The sequence below is a fragment of the Berghia stephanieae genome, chromosome 14 (assembly GCF_034508935.2).
Source record: "Berghia stephanieae isolate SIO BIC M18660-M18661 chromosome 14, UCSD_Bste_1.3, whole genome shotgun sequence".
NCBI lineage: Eukaryota > Metazoa > Mollusca > Gastropoda > Nudibranchia > Aeolidiidae > Berghia > Berghia stephanieae.
In genome coordinates this window covers 446,221-465,929 of record NC_088373.1, presented here as the reverse complement: position 1 = coordinate 465,929, position 19,709 = coordinate 446,221, and the positions used below count along the sequence as shown (strand labels likewise).

At 37.1% G+C, this 19,709-nt stretch overlaps 1 protein-coding gene across 1 annotated transcript; it reads left to right on the top strand.

Moving 5' to 3' along the window:
* The first annotated feature begins 7,271 nt into the window (after nucleotides 1-7,271).
* On the top strand, nucleotides 7,272-19,444 carry LOC144960024 (N-alpha-acetyltransferase 50-like). The gene is made up of 5 exons (XM_078892967.1): nucleotides 7,272-7,478; nucleotides 12,500-12,636; nucleotides 14,331-14,450; nucleotides 16,096-16,162; nucleotides 16,582-19,444. The coding sequence occupies exons 1-5, from the start codon at nucleotides 7,471-7,473 to the stop codon at nucleotides 16,784-16,786; spliced, it is 537 nt and encodes a 178-aa protein (XP_078749093.1). The 5' UTR covers nucleotides 7,272-7,470; the 3' UTR covers nucleotides 16,787-19,444.
* The last annotated feature ends 265 nt before the right edge of the window (nucleotides 19,445-19,709 follow it).

Here is a 19,709-nt window from a genome sequence, read left to right as displayed (position 1 = left end):
GGCCTTTCCCATCTTCTCTTTCCTTGCTGATTCCATGTAAGGGCCTGTCGGTTGATGTTGTTCGGTCACTTCCTGAGCGTGTGCCCAACCCATCTTCATTTCCTGCGCTGGATTATACCTTCCTGGATACCTCTGGATACCTCTGTATAGAGCTTTTAGACTTGGTGTAGTCTCCTTCGCTCCTCCTCATCTATTAATGATTGGACCAATTTTTATATTTGAACTTGTTTCCTAGGGTGTTGCTTATCTCCAACTCTGCTTTGAATTTATTCAATTTTTTTGCTGATACTGTGGTTTCTTGCAGTTTATTCCAGTTACTTACAATTCTAGATGAAAAAAAGTTCCTTCTTTCATTTGTTTTAAAACGTTCTTTTTCCAGTTTCTTGCTGTTTCCTCGTGTCTGAATGTTCTTGTTTGGTTTAAGAAATCCTGCCTCTACCCTGTCTATTCCCTTTACTATTTTATATGTTTGGATCATATCTCCCCTTCTTCTCCTGTAATCTAAGGTCGGGAGATTTAATTCTTTCAATCTCTCACAGTAGGTTTTGTCTTTCAGGTGTGTGATAAGTTTTGTTGCTCTCCTTTGCACTCTTTCCAAACAGTCTTTGTCTCCTTTAAACTTCGGATACCATATGCAGTTAGCATATTCCAGCTTTGATCTAACCATAGTCTTGTAGATGGTAGTCATGTGTTTTGTTTTCAGATTCTTGAAATTTCTTTTCACTGTTCCGAGTGTTTTACTAGCCTTAGATTGAACATCTTGAATTTGCTTCTTGAAGTTTAGCTTCCTATCAAAAAATACTCCTAGGTCTTTTTCCCCATTGGATTTCTGCAGGGTTTTTTCTTTCATTATATAGTTTGCTTCTCTGTTGTTTTTTCCTAGGTGAACAACTGCACATTTATCTACATTGAACTCCATCTGCCATATTTCGGACCATTCTTCAAGCTTTTTCAAATTTTGTTGTAAGGTGTTTCTTTCTTCTTCTGTATTAGCTACTCCATAGAGCTTAGTATCATCGGCAAAGATTTTACATTTAGATGATAGATTGTCTGGAAGTCATTGATATAAATCAGGAAGAGAACTGGTCCCATTACACTTCCTTACGGAACTCCACTTGTTACCAGTCTCTCCGTTGATGCTGTTCCATTCACTATCACTTTTTGTCTTCTATCTTTGAGGAAATCTCGGACCCATTTGACTGTCTGATCATTAATTTGATACTGTTCCAATATCCTGATTAGGCGCCAGTGTGGAACTTTGTCAAATGCCTTTCTGAAGTCGAGGTATATGACATCTAAATTGTTACCTAATTCCAGGTCTCTCGTCCAGTCATCCATTGTTTCAAGTAGGTTTGATACTGTAGACCTTCCCGCCATGAAACCATGTTGATCTTTGCTGAATAGTTTGTTCTTGGTCATATGATCAACCATTTCTTCTCTAATCAGCTGTTCCATGAGCTTGCAGACGACATATGTCAGGCTCACTGGTCTGCAGTTTTCTGGATTTTTTCTGTCTCCCTTCTTGAATATGGCTGTGACGTTAGCATCTTTCCATTCCCTTGGTAGTCTTCCTTCTTTCATCGACTGGTTAAATATCTTGGTTAGGGGTTCTACTAGCTGCTCTGCTAAGTTTTTTTAGAATGTAAGGATGAAGTTTGTCAGGGACAGGTGATTTACTCTCCTTTAGGTTTTGTAGTCTCTTCATTACTCTCTCTTCAGTAATCGGCCATTGTGTAGTATCTATATTACTTCTTTTAGCAATATCTGGCAAGTTTTTCTGGTTCTCCACTGTAAAGACACTTGCAAAGAAGAGATTTAGCACCTCTGCCTTGTCTTCATCTTCAGATGCCCAAGTGCCATCTTCTTTTTTTATGTCACAGGTTCCCTGTCTTGTCTTCATTTTACTGTTTACATAACTCCAGAATACCTTAGGATTTTCTTTCGTTTCCTCTGCTATCTTGTTCTCATACTTTCGATGCGCGTGTCGGACTATTTTAGTAGTTGCGTTTCTCACTCTTTTGTATTTGTCCCAATCCTCTTCCTTTTTGCTTCTAGAGTATCTTCTATTTACTGCCTTCTTCTTCCGTAATGCCTCTCTCACTTCCTGCGTCATCCAAGGTTGCTTTCTTCTCCCAACCCGGTTCCCTCTGCTTTTCGGGATGTTTTTTTCTCGAAGCATTGGTTAAGTACTCTGGTAAATCTACTCCAGTTGTTTCCTACGGTGTCCTCGATTAGTATTTCCTCCCATTTGATATGCCCTAGTTCCTCTTTCATACTCTCTAGATCAGCCTTCCTATATCTGAGTGTCAGTTTTTCATCTACAGTCCCTGATGTCGCCCTCTGTTTTAGGAATATGGTCGCATGGTCGCTTTTTCCCAGTGGGTGGCTCAGTCTTAGGTCGATAATGTCATTTTCTTCCCCCATCAATATCAAGTCCAATACGTTGGGCTTCTGGTTTTTTCTCTGTCTTGTGGGTTCTTTTATTATCTGTTGTAGGTAGCAATCTTCAATGGTTTCTATGAAACTTTCCTCAAGGCTTCCCTCTTTTGGTTCGTCCATCCCTTTCCACTCCAGTTCCGGCATGTTGAAGTCTCCCATAATAATTATCTCTGAATGCTTTTTTAGTGATGCTCTCCTTATCATCTCCAACATTCTCTCATTATTTTCTCCTGTGCTATTTGGGCTCCTATAAATCACTCCTACTAGTATCTGACTTTGTCCAGTTACTCCAATCGAGCACCAAGGGCTCTCCTTAAAGTCGTGATCTGTGAGTTCCTCTATGGCTTTAACCTTGAGGTTCTCCCTCACCAATAAGTATACTTCTCTGCCGGAAGTTTCAAAATCTCTGCTAGCTATTATAGTGTATCCCTCAATACCTAACTCTGCTATGGTCGGGTGTGTTGTTGCATTCTTTGGCTTAGCTTCTGTTATTGCTATCACATCTGGATCTTCTTCTTCTGCCATAGCCTTTAGCTCCTCTCTCTTATTCATCACATTGTCTGCGTTCGTGTACATGAACTTCAGAGTATTTTTCATACTCACGTGCTGTCCCTCCTTATCATTTACCGGTACTTCTCTTTTCTGAATTTTCTTGTTGTCTTCGAATCCTTGCTCAGAAACATTTTGGGCAATTGGACTGACACGTTTCCAATATAGTCATTCCTCGTCCCAGTCCCAGTCATTTCCTCCAACATCGCTGTCTCTCTTTCTTATTTGTTCACTAAACTTTTCCCTGAAGATGACCCTTTTCCTATATATGACCACATCTTCCCCTGCTTCTCGTCTTCTCTTCAGCTCCTCTCTTAATTCCTTGGCCTGCTCTCTTTGCATAATTGTTTGGTCAGCTCCAATAAACACCTTCTGTAAGCATTCCCGTTTATGGTCCTTCAACTGTTTGCTGTTCCTAAGAGCAGTGTTACGCTGATCCGTTGACATCAGACTTATTTTCATGGGTCTTGGTCTATCTTCTCTTCTGCCCAATCTGATCACTTGCTCTATAGGGTTTGGGCTGTCTTTGTCTCCATGAACCTGCAACTCTTTGAGTACCATTTGGGCTTTTCTTATGTCTTCTTTGTTGTCGCCATCTTTTGCTTCTGGTATGCCGTACATAATTACATTCTTCACTCTCTTAGCCCTTTCATTTCTCTCTTCTTCTAATTCAAGGTTCTTTTTCACCATTGCCTGCTTCTTCTCCTCAGTTTCATTAATTTTCCTCAATTCATTTTATCTTGTCTTACTCTATCTGACTTTTCTTCTGTACTTCTCTTGAGTCGCTCCTTAATCTCATTCGCCTCAGACCTAGGGTAGGCCTCTATCTCATCCTTTGCTGTTGATTTCACTGTTTCTATCGTCTCCTCTGTGAATTCACCTTTTTGAATGATATTCACACTTTTATCAACATCTTCTACTTCTTTCCTGAGTTTATCTACTTCCTTTTCAAGCTGCATGAAATTGCCCAAGAACTTTGAGGCCACTTTGTTGCAGGACTTAGAGCAGTAGTAATGCAGCAGCGGACATTCTTTTTCTGAGTCTTTCTTCAACAGTTGATAGGTGTCATCATCTATCTTTTTGCACAAAGTATGAAACCACTGGTCACAGAGCTCGCACTGTAAGCATTTCTCAATCTCTTTGCATACATATTCACATTTTCCGCAAGTCTCAGTCTCAGCTTTTGATTTTGCCTTATTTGTACTCATCGGTGCAGGGCTTTCTTTCCTACTACTGCCACTACTAGTACTGGCACTGCCAGATCTACCTTTCCTACTACTGCTGTTTAAGCTCATCTTCTTACTTGTTAAATATGATGATGTGGTGGTTGTACTAGTAGTGGTAGTGATGATGATGTGGTAGTGGTCGTTGTAGTAGTAGTGATACTGGTGATTATCACACTGAAAGTCTCCTGTTTTGCTTTCTTCCACAGTTCATCATTGCTAATTTTTTTCAGGCCATCTAACACTGTACATTTGTCGCAGACAGGAACTCAGACAGGTCTGTATCTTCTGATGTAGTGCCTTGGTAATTCGCCGTGAGAGAGAGAGCGAGTTTGATGAGGATTATTTCCTTCCATTCTTTAGGGATGTTTTCCTGTTCCCATATTTTACAAAATAGGACCTCTTGTCTGACTGCTATTCAGTGAAGCTTTCTTTTTCTTCTGCTCTTCAATATTTCCCAGATGTCCCAGAGAAGTATCAGAAATCTATTCTTTGTTATTTCTTTTACTTCTGCAGGAGTCTCTTGTCGGTAGTTTAAAACCGAAAATGAAAGTACATAATAGACATAAGGATACCTAATGTTTGCGTGAATTGTTTGTTGTCGCCCAGTTTCGAACATAGAACATTCCAAATACTAACGAAAGAGTGAAAATGGAGAGGCGTCGTATGGGAACAAAACAGACAATGGACGTTTCGGGTACAAACCCTTCATCAGCGCAGCACAACAATACACAAATTAACGTGGAAAACAAATAAAATAAAATGCAAAATAACTGGTATCGTCTGTACTCAATGATTGATTCTAACATTCCAAGTAGCAATTCGAATTGCTTTCCTGCTCGAGAGAAGGGGATTCGGCATAACAGCTTCCGTTTTGGCTTTCATTGTCAGACGTCATGGATCTCTTAATACTGACGAAAGAGTGAAAATGGAGAGGCTTCGTATGGGAACAATACAGACAAAGTCTTGACCTCTTAATAAAAGTCTCTTCCTCTCCCTGGTTGAGTAAGATATTTTGGTTTTTCGTTGGTGTTTCTGTAACATGCAATTTTCTTCTTTTTTGTTGTTGTTGTTAATTTTGACGTGGTGGGGTTACTAGCCCTACACACAACCTTCCTTCTTTATCCAGGCTTCGGACTTGTAAGAGACACAAATTGAATAATAGTTGTCTAGGCGGAGTCACATCAATGTTAAAACAAGCCCATTATACGTTTGGTTATCAGACCTGCAAATATGAGCACGTAGATCAAGAGCCATTCTGCTTTTTGGGAATTCATCACTTACGGGAGAATAAGATAATGTTATTTATAATTTTTTCTTTCCTTTCATTTCGTTCTGTCTATATTTTCCTGTAAATGATCTAATTCAAGATTGTGTATTTAAATGTTATTCTTTGTGTCAAGCAGTGTTGGGCATGGTCAGAGTCCGGATGGATGATGATGATGATCGCATGGAAATGCACAGTACATTGAATAAATGTTCACATTTATTATTTTATTTAAGGTAAAAAGGAAGAACACAATCAATATGGTTGGCACTTTGGCTCAGTGAATCGTCACGCCTTTCTTACATTCTCTATGTGGCTCAGCGGTACGGTCTTTGCTTCCTACCCGAAAGGTATCGAGTTCGATCACCCGCCAACCCGCCGCTGCTCTGTGTGGCATTGAGCAAGTCACCTCGCCTTAGCTCAATTTGCGGCGCTGCACTGCGGCTGACGCTTGGGTTATTCCCGTCTTCCCTTGGAATAGAACCAAGAGACAATTTTCCACTATGGGATGAATAAAGGTAATTTTATTTATTTATTTATGTTCAATAGAAAATGAAACGTGTCTAAATGTTGGAACTTATAAGAGTAAAGTGATACAAAGGACGACCATCATAACAATCCACGCCGTGTTAAGCAGGAACCTAATAAATAAAAGCAAATTCCGCGCTAGGGTTCATTAACTCACTCAATCCTAGAGATTTTTGCTACTTTTCAAAATTGGAAAAAAGGTATTAAGAATGAGCATGTACATAGACAGTTTTATTCAACTATCATTCACATGCAAAAACTAAAAACAATAGCTTTGATACTACGTCTATAATTTATCTCTGAAAAATTGTAATTAAAAGGATGGAGTAAAAGTAACCCGGGTAAACTACGGATTTAGTCGGTGTTAGGGTTGAGTGCGTTAAAAGGAACATGAGGCATTGCCATGTAAAACCCGAAAGAAACCACCTACATTACACTCGTAAGATCAATCTTTGACTATTCAACTACCGTTTGGGACTCACACCGTCAATCTGACATAAATAAAATCAACTGAAGCTGTCCTGTGCCGCACTGCAAGATTTGTCTCCAGTCACTTCAGACCCCATAGCAGCGTAACAGACATAATCACACAGCTTGGATGGACTCCCTTACAAGGCAGGGGGAAAGAACAATGATTAACTCTTATGTTCAAAGTTACAAACAAAATGACAGCCATCTAACTAGAACAGCTAGACGTACAACGAAATTCATGCATTCAAAGAAAACCCACTCAAAAACACGAAAACACCGATGTGCAAACTCAAACACCTTCAACTTCAATTACTCATTTGTACCCTGTACTATAAAAGACCGGAACGCTCATCTCGAACCATGTGTAAACAAAACAGATTCAGACACCCTCAAGCGAAGATCATCAAATTACTGCACCTTGAAACCCAATAATGGCTGTCACATTCAAATTCAACAACTCTCTCAGCCCTCGAATACAAATAATATTCAGAATTGAATCGACTTAGAGTAATATTCAGACTCAGATTCAGACCTCAAACAATAAAAACATGTAAACCTAAAATAGATTCAATGAAAATGTGTGACAGAAGACCACGAAAAGTGGAGGGATCTCACACAGGGGGTAACAGAGGCGGCCGAGGCATCCCAGCCGTATGACTTTCACGCGAAAGGCGCTAAGTCAAGCAATAAAAAGCAACTTAAACATAAGAAAAATGTTGCCCTTTGACGACTTGGTTTTTGAAAAGACAAACTGGCATTTTCCTCAAAATTACTAAAAATTCGGAATGAATTTCGACGAGACGACAAAATTGTCGGAAAAATTTACTTCCGGTGACAGCGGCAAGGCAAAGAGGCAAGTGTGCCTCAATCTAATCTCTAGCTCGATTCGAATAACCAAGTGTTTTTTAGCTCTAAGTCTAAGGTGAATGGCTAGCCTTTAAAAAAGTAGCCAAACGTTATTTTTTTTCCATTTTTATTTCGAAAAAGAGTGAAATGACAAAGTGAGTATTTTGTTTACAAACCGTTTTGCATTTCCCCCTTCTCATTTCACGATTTTCCAATTCGTGCTGCGGTTATTCGGACTCGAGTCTGAAGAGTCTTCCGATGCTATTCGGTCTCAAATTCCAATCCGAATGTGCAATCATTTGGCGAAGTGACTATTCTCATCCCCCTAGTCTAGGATGCTAGTCTTCATAATAGTAGTCCACAATTGTTGTATGTTTACCAAAGGTTGTAATGCAGTAATTTGTTAAGTTTCTTGTCACAAGTTGCACAATTAAAAAAAAAAAATCAATCAAAGCCAAATGGAAGTGTGTTTTCAGTCCACCAGTGGACTGAACACACAGCTGTGTTTTCAGTCCACCGGAAGAGATTTTACGGCACGGGCTGTTTGACCTAGCGCGAGAAATCGAGGTGGCCGACTGCTTAGCACAGCGTAACTGTAACCCAGGTGGGGTGAGTTAGGGATCTGAGCTCTTTTCTAGGCATATTTTCTTTCTTTCTTCCTTAATTTTTTTTATTTTATTTTTTTTGTTTTGTACTTCCTTAACAAAAAATTTCTTAATTTCAACTTCAATACGTTGACACCATTCCTGGTGACTCGAGAAGTTTGATTGACTTTTAACATTTTTTATTTATTTACTTTTCTCACTTTTAAGTTTTTATTCTAATTTAGGACACAGTGAGACGTCAAAATTTATTGCCGTGTGCATTTCTTGTAACGTGGCAATATGAGTCCTGAGAAAAACGAAACAAAAACAACAAAAAAGAAAAGAGAACAAAATTTTATAGTCATTGGGTCTTGAATATGTTTAAGGGAGCGGAGCATGAGAGAGAGAGAGATTAAGGACTGCTTTGTAGCTACTTGCACCCGCACGATTAAAAAAAAAAAAAAAATTTTGGCTCCTATTTTTATTTATAAGTTAAGGTTACGGGCTTGGGACACTTTTGGTTTATGCAATATCGGCGTGAGCCGCAGGGAAAACATTCTTTCAAGGACTTTGTTTTTGAAAGTTTGATGGCACTTATAATAGTTATAAAACATTGAGGTCATTATAGGGATAGTAGAAAGAAAGTTATATTAGCTCACGAGAAAAAATTAATAATAATAAGGCAAACGGAAATGGTTCAAAAAGGGAACAGATGTAGATTTCAATAGCGGACCATCCGTGTATTTAGTTTGAGATCACCCAAAAGTTTCACCAGACACAAGCACATGATACAACTGAAACAGATAGACTCGATTACAAATCATTATACACACACAACAACAAAAATACAACCCTACATAAATTACAAAACAAAGAGGTGACTTACAAGGAGAGAAACCCCATAATCTCCAAAAACTAACTACACAAATAACTGCTTTCCTCTCAGCCAAGGTCTCCGATCAGGGCCAGAACAAAACCAAATAATTTTATTCCAAGACAGGAGCAAAAACGTATAGGCGGGGGGGGGGGGGAATGGCAAGTGATCTCCCTGTTCATGATTGGGGGGGGGGGGGGGGTCAATTACCACTTGGGGACAAATTCGCCATTTAAAAGGCCTACGTAGATAGCATATCATACACTCAAATGGGTGCAAATGCAAACTATTATAAAAGCTAACATATGTACCGTTTCGTTCAAGATCCCAGGCCCAGGCTAAACAAAATGGTCCCGAAGAACTGTACACATAGAGGTGACAGTAAATGACATGGATTCCAAATGGTCTAGTATAGAGGGAAAAAGTGATAGTTTAGTCAGGATGTTGACCGATGAAGAGTCCACCGAGAGGGGGTGTGATTATGACGTTTTGCGGTCGTTTTAATGAAAGAGAAAAATGTACACAAAACATAAAAAATCCCTGCAATCTTGGGTCACAGGCACCTAAGAATAAAGCCTAAATATGTCACAGCAGCAGTCTACCCAATGTATGACCACCAAGTATCAACACACACACAGACATTGAGACGGGGTTTCTCGCCAAAAGGAGATAAATACTAGATGGTTATTCATACTCATATTTGATCAAGACTCAGAGTCAGAGAGATGATTTACAAAAATAAAAAAAAATAAAAGTATCACTTCTCACAGACATGTCAAATGCTGGGCAAAGTCATTTAACTATCTCTCTCCTACTATATGATTCCAGGCAGGGGAGCCACATGGTCTCAATTCTGTTCCAGAACAAGAACATGGAAAGAATAAATGATAAAAGGGCGATGGGGAAGACAGCAAAGTAAAGGGCCAATCAACAACCACCCAAGACAGTCAGCTTTCCCCTACCCTAAGGGGAATTCCACCCACAGTACTCCAGGATGAGGACAAAATTTCACAGCAATGTCTATTGGAATTAATTATCCCCCTATAGTCAAGTGGCTGTTCATGAATCCGAGAACAGAATACAAAAATGCAACGAGTGACATAAAATCAAAGTAACAATGAGGGAAAAGATTAAACAAATAGGTTGTATGTATGTAGTTTGATTTCAGTCCAATATTTATTAAACGACCTTATTTCAAAAGGCAAGACAAAATGTAGTGAAAAGTGCATGGTAATAAAAAATACAACTATAATAATAATAATAATAATAATAATGATAATAATAATAATAGTAATAATAATACCGTAATAATAATGTTCAAACAGTCCATTCCAATTGCACTCAGATGTCAAGCCTGCAATTACCTACTAACGCACGAAATGAAAATTTAAAGCAAAGGGAAACTAATTTGACAGAGAAAAGAAGTAGGTATAACATAGATCCAAGAGCAAAGCATTGTCCTAGCAGCGAGACTGAAAGCTCCTTATTGGCAAATCAACTTTGCTATTCCGTCAAATAAACTGTTCTAACCAAAAAAAAAAAATGTGGTACATGAACAAAGCAATATAAATAATAGTAAAGCTGCAGGAACTATCCTTGGCGATTGACGAACAGGTTCCACCGTGCAAACATTTGTAGTTGCCTATTTTGATCCTAAGACCCTCCGGATAATGCCGCTCATCATTCTTTATGAATTTATTTGCGTAGGATACAGTGCTGCCACCCGTTGCTTTTACCCACGTTTCACCTCTGCCTTTCCTTGGCTCGAGAACTTTCAGGAATTCATCTAATGTTTTAATCTTTCTTCCAACATACAAATCAAGCGAAGAACTCGAGGGTTCATGCGTCTGAGTAGCCATTGTTCAAATGATAGACAATGAACAATGGACTAGCTCTACAAGACAAAGGACACGGAATGGTTTTGAAAGAAAGGATGTTGAAAGATGACAAAGTCAAGACTGGGGCGGGTGAGAGGGGATGAAGGCCTTAGGCCTCAAGGTACGGGCGTGCTCAAAGCCAGTGATCAATGTGAAAAGTGACCAAATAGAACCTTAGATGGGCAAACAATGCTAAAACTGATCTCTTTGGAAAACTCATCGGTTTTCATAATCACAAAAATTCTAACCGCCTAGGTAAAATTAAAAATAGATATAAATCTTAATTTAAATTAATTGTAGAAACACTATTCTCTATGTGGCCAATTTTGTTTGTCAAATTGGCCAGGCCCATGGTCATATGGCAGCAAGCTAAGAATCTCATCAATAATTGATATATCGGTATCGAGAATTGAGATCTGTTTCAGGAGCCGGATTTCGAACAACTCTCAATCAAGACTTCCCGAGAGTAAATAAAACGCTGTAAATGATATTATTAAGCCATTGAATTGCCATAAATTATATGCCTGTCCATTTCTGATGATGCCTATAATAGGGTCAATATCAATGTCTTCATTATCGATTAAAGTATCAATTATATACGATATTTGGTCCTTTTAAAGATTTTTATTTCCGGTGGACTGAATACACTGCTGTGTTTTCAGTCCACTGGTGGACTGAAAACACAGTTCCAATCCAAATCGCAAAAAGCCGGCGACGTTTTTTTCGGTAATCCAATCAGCCGGGGGGGGGGGGGATGAGAATAGAGGCAGCCATCATTTGGACGCAGTCTGAATAGTCTCCCGTGGGAATATAGGTATCTTTAGTTTAGTTTGTTGGGGTTTTTTTTTTTGTTTTTTGTTATTAAAAATATTTTAATTCTATTGATAATTTACATAAATTTAAATGCAAATCAAAATTAGGATTTTAGTAACTATCAGCAGATAGTCTAAACCCGCTTGACGAGAAAGACAAAATCAAAATCATTGATCAATTGGAAGTCCAGATAGAAATTTAAAGAAACAAATGTCAGTCAAAGTGAAAGTAACTGGTATAAATTAAATGAAAAGCTTTTTTAACAACATAAAAAATGTCCAACTGAAATCAGGACAAAAATAAATAATTTAAAAATTACATATTCTGATAGACAAAAATAAATAATTTAAAAATTACATATTCTGATAGACAAAAATAAATAATTTAAAAATTACATATTCTGATAGACAAAAATACATAATTTAAAAATTACAAATTCTGATAGTGTGAGACAGGCAACAATCCTTCTACAATCCAAAGTAGGGGTATGAGTCATTTGAGCTGAGTCAGAAGTTTCTATGATCATTGTCACCCATCCAGTCCCAGACCATGCTTTGCATCGTTGATTTTGTGACAAGACTAGCCGCACCTTAATTAGCACATATAGAGAAAGAAAGCATGGAATTTGAATTAATAACAGAATTTACGTTGAAGGTTGGATGATATTCTCTTCTGTTTTCTTTTTCAATATTTTACCTCTTTTGACTCAATTTGCAATTTCATTCGACTGATCGGAGTATGCTGCTGACTGGGATAGCATGTATTTAAAATTTTAGCCAGCAAACTAGTACGTCAAATGTTGATCAATTAAAATATCCTTCATCTGTTATTCTGGGCAAAAATTCTCAAACCTGGGACTTCGTAAAATCATTTTAATTGATCTATATGTGAGGGATGAGTTTTCTGGCCAAAGTTTGAAATATTATGTGTCGGAGTACGGCAATAGAATTCACGTATAGACAGACTCAATTTTTCCTGCTGAAATGTTGGGCTTGACCTTGAATGATATATCTTTATCAATCCTGCAGGGGCCGTATTGACCTTGGGGAAATCACCCCGCACAACATCAAGCAGTTGAAGCGTTTAAATCAGGTGGTTTTCCCAGTCACCTACAACGACAAATTCTACAAAGATGTCTTGGAAGTCGGGGAGCTTGCCAAACTTGGTGAGTTACATTGTTATAGCTTAGGCTGTGCCAGAGGGGCGTTTTTCTTTGGGTTTTTTTTTTTTGGTTTTTTTTTGGGGGGTTTTTTTGTTGTAAAATCAAAAGACATCTATATGTAATTTTTTTCAGGGAAAAGTTTGGAACGGTTTAGTTTTCGTCAGTTTCTATGGGTTAAAAAAAAAGAGCTTTTATATAGTGCAATATCCACTAAACGTACTCAAAGCGCTTTACAAGGGGTCCCTGGTCAACCGCAACATTTAATGTGTAGGATGGGACATGACGCCTGTAAGGCGAAATTACAATTTTTTTCGGACAGAACCATTATCAATAATAATTACACTGAATCAAGATCTCTCTACATATCAGAAATTTCTGAATTCAGATGAGGCTGAATTAATCCCTGAAGATCTAAGAAAAACTGCAGTCCTTCCGTACTAAAGTCACAAGATCTTGTCAGCCTCAAAACTCTGACCAATGTAAACAATTGACAATATGGATGGAGAGAGCAGCATTACTCCTCGAATTTTAAAACTTTGTGGCTGAGTCTCACAATTCTCTGCAATCGTCATTCAGACCGAGGCTCACTTCTTACTGACTTACTGTTAAACCAAACTTGGTAGCAGGCCGTCGGTTTTAAAAATTATTTTTCACTAAATCAACCTAAAGAGACTTACAAAAGCAAAATCTTTCCTTCGTGTTTCAAATTAAAGTTAATGTTAAAGATCTGAAAATGTATGTTTCATACACACTTTTTCAGGACTTTATCTTACACCAGTGCCTGCTCCCTAAGTTCATGTCAATGTTTTTATGTGTCAAATGTGACAAATACGACCTTTTGGCACATCCTCAGTGACTCCTGATTTCATTCGTTTCATATCAAATCACTTAACCTCTCTTTATGAGACAAAGCATTTTAAATGCCCACCTATGGATTACATGACTAATGTTATAGTAAAATATGTTTTTCATTTAGATGTTCGTGATCTTGGTTTGATTTTACAGTCCTCCGGATAATTGCAAATCACAACATTTCCCAAGAAACGGAATCTGTCCTATATAACTGGTTAATCGCAAACAAAAAAAAAAAATCACCTCAAAAAGTGACAAATTCAAGAAATCAGTAGAGCAAAATATGATTAAATTTCATCATGGGTGAAATCATGACAGGTTGAAGAATTGAGAGTGGGCGGGGCTTTGCGGTATGGTCATGTGATCATTAGATAGGAGGCGAGGGGGCTGGGAACAGTCTAGACAACAGGTAGATGATGATAATTGTAAAGAGAGACTGGGCGATATCCTTTGTTTTGGGATTGACAACTGTGCATTGTGACCAATGGGTTTGGTGAGAGCTTGAAGTCTCTCATCACGGCTAATCTCTTTGACTTTTATAAATGTTGAGAACAAATGAGTGTCAACTCAAGTGAAAATGGTGATAGTTGGTGAAAAGTTGACAGGAAACTTAACTTCTGTTATCGTAACAGTTTCGTTGATCCAAAGGTGTTGTGATTATCTCAGAGTGTAGTTTTATTATGGTTACTTTATCATTTGATATATCAAGTCTTTATCTCTCTCTCTCTCTCTCTCTCTCTCTCTCTCTCTCTCTCTCTCTCTCTCTCTCTCTCTCTCTCTCTCTCTCTCTCTCTCTCTCTCTCTCTCTCTGAGTTTATTATTGTTATCAATTTTTTTCCCCCCAGCCTACTACAATGACATTGTGATTGGTGCCGTCTGCTGCCGTATCGACAGGTCTGAGAACCAGCGACGTTTATATATCATGACCTTGGGTTGTTTGGCTCCCTACCGACGGCTTGGTATAGGTAAAATACTGAATTGTTTGTGTTCTCTCTATGTCAGTATCAGTGATGCATTTTATTTATCATTCTTTCTTTTCTTTTTTTTAGTATTTTAGCTAAAGACAAAATTAGCAAACTTCAGGTTGCTCAAAATAACGCAGCCAGGATCATTGTACGCAATAACAAAAAATACCCGTCAGCAACTCTTCTTCTCCGTGAGTTACATTGGCTTCCTGTGGAAAAAAGAGTTGCCTATAAGATTTGTACTGTTGTCTACATATATGTCCCCAATAGAAACTTGAGGTCAAGCAATGACCAATCAATCCTTGTCAAACCTAAGCCATTGCGTAAAATAGGTGAACAATCTTTTCAAATTTCGGCCCCCCATTTTTGGAACTCTCTCCCATCAAACGTGAGATGCTCGGATTCGTTGACAACGTTCAAATCTCGCTTAAAGTTTTATCTTTTTACGTCATAATGTTGCAATATTATTTTCATATTTTGTTGTTGTTAAATTGAATTCGTATCACGTTTCCTTCACACCTGTCTCACTGTAATATGTTTTGTTTTATATCACTGTAAAGCGCTTAGAGCCTGTGACTACAGGGTAAAGCGCTATATAAATGCCATTTATTATTATTATTATTATTATTATTATTATTATTATTATTATTATTATTATTATTGTTGTTGTTGTTGTTGTTGTTGTTGTTGTTGTTGTTGTTGTTGTTGTTGTTGTTGTTGTTATTATTATTATTAATTTGGTCTTTATTGTTAAAGGTAATGAATATTAATGAATATAAGAGCTTCAAGTTAAGTAAGAACAGAATACCAAACACAACATTTCGTTCAGGCTCAAACCCCTTCTTCAGCCAACAACAAACAATCAAAACACAAATACATCACTTGACATCGGGATGGACGGCAGAGAAATATTGGCACATCCTCTTTGCAAGTAAATTGATCTTGACAATCAGATTTGTTTATCAGGATTTCGAGAGATGCATTCATGTTTATTGTTATTTTTGCTATTGGCTGAAGAAGGGTTTTGACCCCGAAATGTTTTGTTGGGTATTTTGTTCTTACTTGTAGCTGTTATATTCATTCTACTGGCTTGCGAATCAGTATGGAATTGTGTATTTAATCTCTTGAGTGTCAGGCACTACTTTTACCCTGCTGTCGAGGGGCAAATCTGTGATTACAGGTTGTTTCACTACACAAGTTACATATCATAGTGATGATGCTAGCAAGTTGATATTCAGCACACTTTATGACTTTATGTAGATATGGATAGTCTATGCTACTATTTCAAACTTTATGGAGGAAAAAAAAATGAAAATTTAAATATGCCGGGTGGACCTAACCAAAAAAAAAAAATAAACTGCTGTAAAGAAAAGATAAATTGGGATGGTTTACAGTCTTTCCTACAAGAATGAACAAATTGTAGGAAAATGACATGGTCTTTTTTTTTTTCTTTTTTTTTTTTTTTGTATCCAATACATAAGTGCCTGCTCCAAGTTGTTTACCAAATGAGCCTGCTTGCTTATGTCCCCTTCATTTGCTCTCTGTGACTGTTTGTCGCCTCTTGTCTCTGACTTCAACTCCACTGGATACACTATCCTCTGTATAGGTAATTTATCTGTATATATTTTTTTGTCTTCCCCACTAGGCACAGTCATGCTAGAACACGTGTTAAAGATTTGTGACAAGGATGGAAAGATAGACAATGTATTTCTGTAAGTAGTCATGTCTTTTTGGGGTGGTTTTTTTCAATGACTCTGTGCGTGGTTACTTAAATTGTACTCAGAAGGGGAAAGAAAGACTCACAGTAAGATGTTTATACTTATGTAGAAATTTACAAATTATTCATGATGAAATAATGTTCTATGTGTTACAGTACTGATGGGTTTCCATTGTTGATCCCCGGAAATCCATGATTTTGGTGCCAGAGGAGGAATTTCTTTCTTTTTAAAAAATTACATTCCACCCCCACCCCCAATCAAATATACTTGTAGTGGGAGACTACTTGATGTACGGTGGAACAAATTGGTGCAGTTTTCCACTCTCCACAAACCGGATGGTTGGGTTATTTTGTCAAATCTATTAGTTGCATTTTAATAAAGCCTCACATTTATTATATTTTTCCCATCTTCAGTCATGTACAAGTAAATAACGATGGGGCCATTCGCTTCTACGAGAAGTTTGGATTCAAAATTGTGGAGGAGAAGAAAAACTACTACAAGCGAATCGAGCCTGCAGACGCCTACGTGTTACAGAAATGCTTCAAGGAAAGTCCAGCCAATTCCACCACACCTAACTGTCCAATAGAAGAAAGCAGTGATATTGCCGCTTGTTCTTAGATGAAGGGCAACAGAATGTTTCATTTAAAAAAATATTATTTTACTTTTTCTTTTTTCCATAAACAGTCTCCTTCCAAATGACACTCATTACAATGTGAACCGGTTTAACAGTAAATGTAAAAACTGAAATAACCATTCAAAAAAGAAAGACAAGAAAAAACCCCAACAAATTCTTAAACAATGGGCATTTAGTTGAATTATTATCAACAAACTCCAAACCCTGAAAGCACGCACGAATTTCCATTGTTTTTAGAGCTGAATAAAATTGCCTTTCGTTTACTGTTTTCAATGTCAAGAAATCAGAAAGAAAGAAAGCTTGTCTTTAGAAACACAGGCTGTGCTCCAACTGAATCCAAGGTTTGTGAGAAGAATATTCGGTTTAACTCAGTTTATTAATGAATATGTTTTGTCCTCAGCGTGACTAACATGCAACAGACTTTCATTTTAAATAAGTTTCATGGGTTAGAGATGCTTATGATGTTGTGCAGTTGGTGCCAAACATTCATAGTTTTGAGAAATGTTTTGTACTGGCTGTTGAGTCTGCAAAATTATGGTTTATTTTTAAATAGTTTAAACATTTGGGAGGCTGTGCACAATAGACAACATTAGCAAATCCCCAAAATGGTTTTGTTTTGACTTCACAATGCATAAATGAGAATTTCTGAACATCAGATTTTGCTTTTACCAGTTAACTATTATACATTGGAAAACATACGTATTTTAAAATTTGGTCATATAACTCGTCTTTCAAATATCAATCGATTTAAAGAACACTCATCTTGGCCAAACCTCAAACCCGGGCTCTTGCGAGCTCCTCCTTGAATTCCCAGGCTTGAGAGTTTTTTGCCAAGACGAGGGTCCTTTAAATTGATCCGATATTTGAAGGACGAGTTTTCTGGCCAAATTTTAAAATACATGTTTTTCCAGAGTCAAGCAGATAAATGGTTAACCGGTTTACATTGTATTTCCCTATTTTTGCCCCCACCTTACCCTCTGTACACTGAATCCCTTGTATTATAATCCTCATCTTTCACTACATTTCATTATCAATCACATAAATTCAAGGACCTTTTTAATGTACCGAAAGTTTTGAGAACGATATATGTAACCCATCCTCTCAAACTGGTGGTCAATCAGGGTAAGACAGTTAATGTGGGAAAATTTAAATTAAGATTTGTTTGTTTTGTTGTTTTATTTTGTTTGTTTTTGTATTTTTAGAAATTTAGATCTCCTTGATAAAGGAAATTTCAAATTTCATTTACAGTAACTTTTTAAAATCAATTCCCAACATGTCATATACCCTGACATATGATAATGGTTTACCCGGACACAGAACTGTGTAACCAACGGTTTCTATTACAGCTATCTCTGGTCATGAATTCTGCTGCCACGTTGCATGAGCAGACCACTATATTTCCCTAACCTGAAAATACATTTATTTATAATTTTGGCTATAAAACTCGTCCTTCAAAAATCGATCTTAAAATGACCTCATATTTCATTGTAGGGTCTTTTGCAAAACGTCTTCAAGGAAATTCTAGATTTGAGAGTTTTTAGCAAAGATGGGGCCATTTTCATCGGTCAATATTTGAAAGACTAGTTTGCTGGCCAGAATTTTAAATACGAGTGTTTTTTGTTATTTTCTGGACTAGTTATTGTGCTACAACAGAGAACATCTGTCCAGTTTGAGTTTCATGTTTTAGGTGGTTCAAATTAGATCAAATCAACTATGTGACATTTTGCCTTAACTTTTCACATTTTTTTTGTTTGTTTTTGTTTTAAATTTCGAATTGACAAATGTGACCAATCTTCTCAAGACAGTATTATGTTGAGATCGTTGCTGAAAAATGAATTTACAGCCAGAAAAAAAATTTGATTACGAGTCTATAGTGAAATGTGTTCTATTTCTGACATGAGTGTGTCAATTTCAATTTGTACAGTAACTTGGATTGCTATCAATTCTTACATTTCCATGTTATGTCCCTACATCTTTTTTTGTTTGTTTCCTGCATTGTATTGTTTTGTCGTGTAAGGTTTGAAATGTGGCTTAATGAGATTCTCGGATATTTGTTGATGGTGTAGAAGTGTGATAAAGAATTATTATAAATTTGAAGTGAGTTATACTTTTTATTTTTTTAATATCAGGTGACATGCCATTTACGTTTTTTATTCTTTCTTACATCGTTGTCATTTTCAAGGTTTTTTTGTTGTTGTTGTTGTTGCTTTTTTAAAAATCTCAATTGAGACTATTTGGTTTTGCTCCATCACCAGCTGAGATCTATTACCTAAAGGGAAACAGTCAAATTCATTACGACTTTTCTTGATTTTATTTTTGTTTAAATTATTGTGTCAGTGCTGACAAATAGCCACTTGGGTCATCATTATTCCATATTCATCATTGTTAAATTTGTCTTATTCATTGTCATGTCTGGTAATATTCGATCTTTTCCTTTTTTTTTTTTTTTTTCTTACACATACTTTGAGTTTCAACCTCAATCCAGTGTTATGATCCGTTTCCATGGCGACGATGATGTTGTTGTTGTTGAAATGCTGGCATTGACTGGCAGCCTGGTTATCATTCAATAGTCCAATAATCCAATAGTGATGTTATTGTTATTGAAATGGTGACGTTGATAATAAAGACTATTTAAAAAATTGTATAAGTAGTTGGGTTTTTCTTTTTTTTTCAGCATAATGGGTTTTTCATATTTATTTCAAAGAGGAAAAAGTTAACCTTTCCTTTTGCCCGGAATCTTGAGATGTCATTGTCTAAAAAATAAGTTGCGTTTTTATATATTGCAATATCAATTAGACATGCATGCTCAAAGCGCTTTACAAGGGGGTCGGTTTCCTGCCAACTGCAACACTTAACATGTAGGATGAGACAAGATGCATGTAAATGTAAGGCGATATTACAATTTTT

Coding starts and splice junctions, on each gene's coding strand:
- LOC144960024 (XM_078892967.1), top strand. Junction 12,637..14,330: donor CGGGGAGCTTGCCAAACTTG/GTGAGTTACATT, acceptor TTTTCCCCCCAG/CCTACTACAATGACATTGTG. Junction 14,451..16,095: donor CTACCGACGGCTTGGTATAG/GTAAAATACTGA, acceptor CTTCCCCACTAG/GCACAGTCATGCTAGAACAC.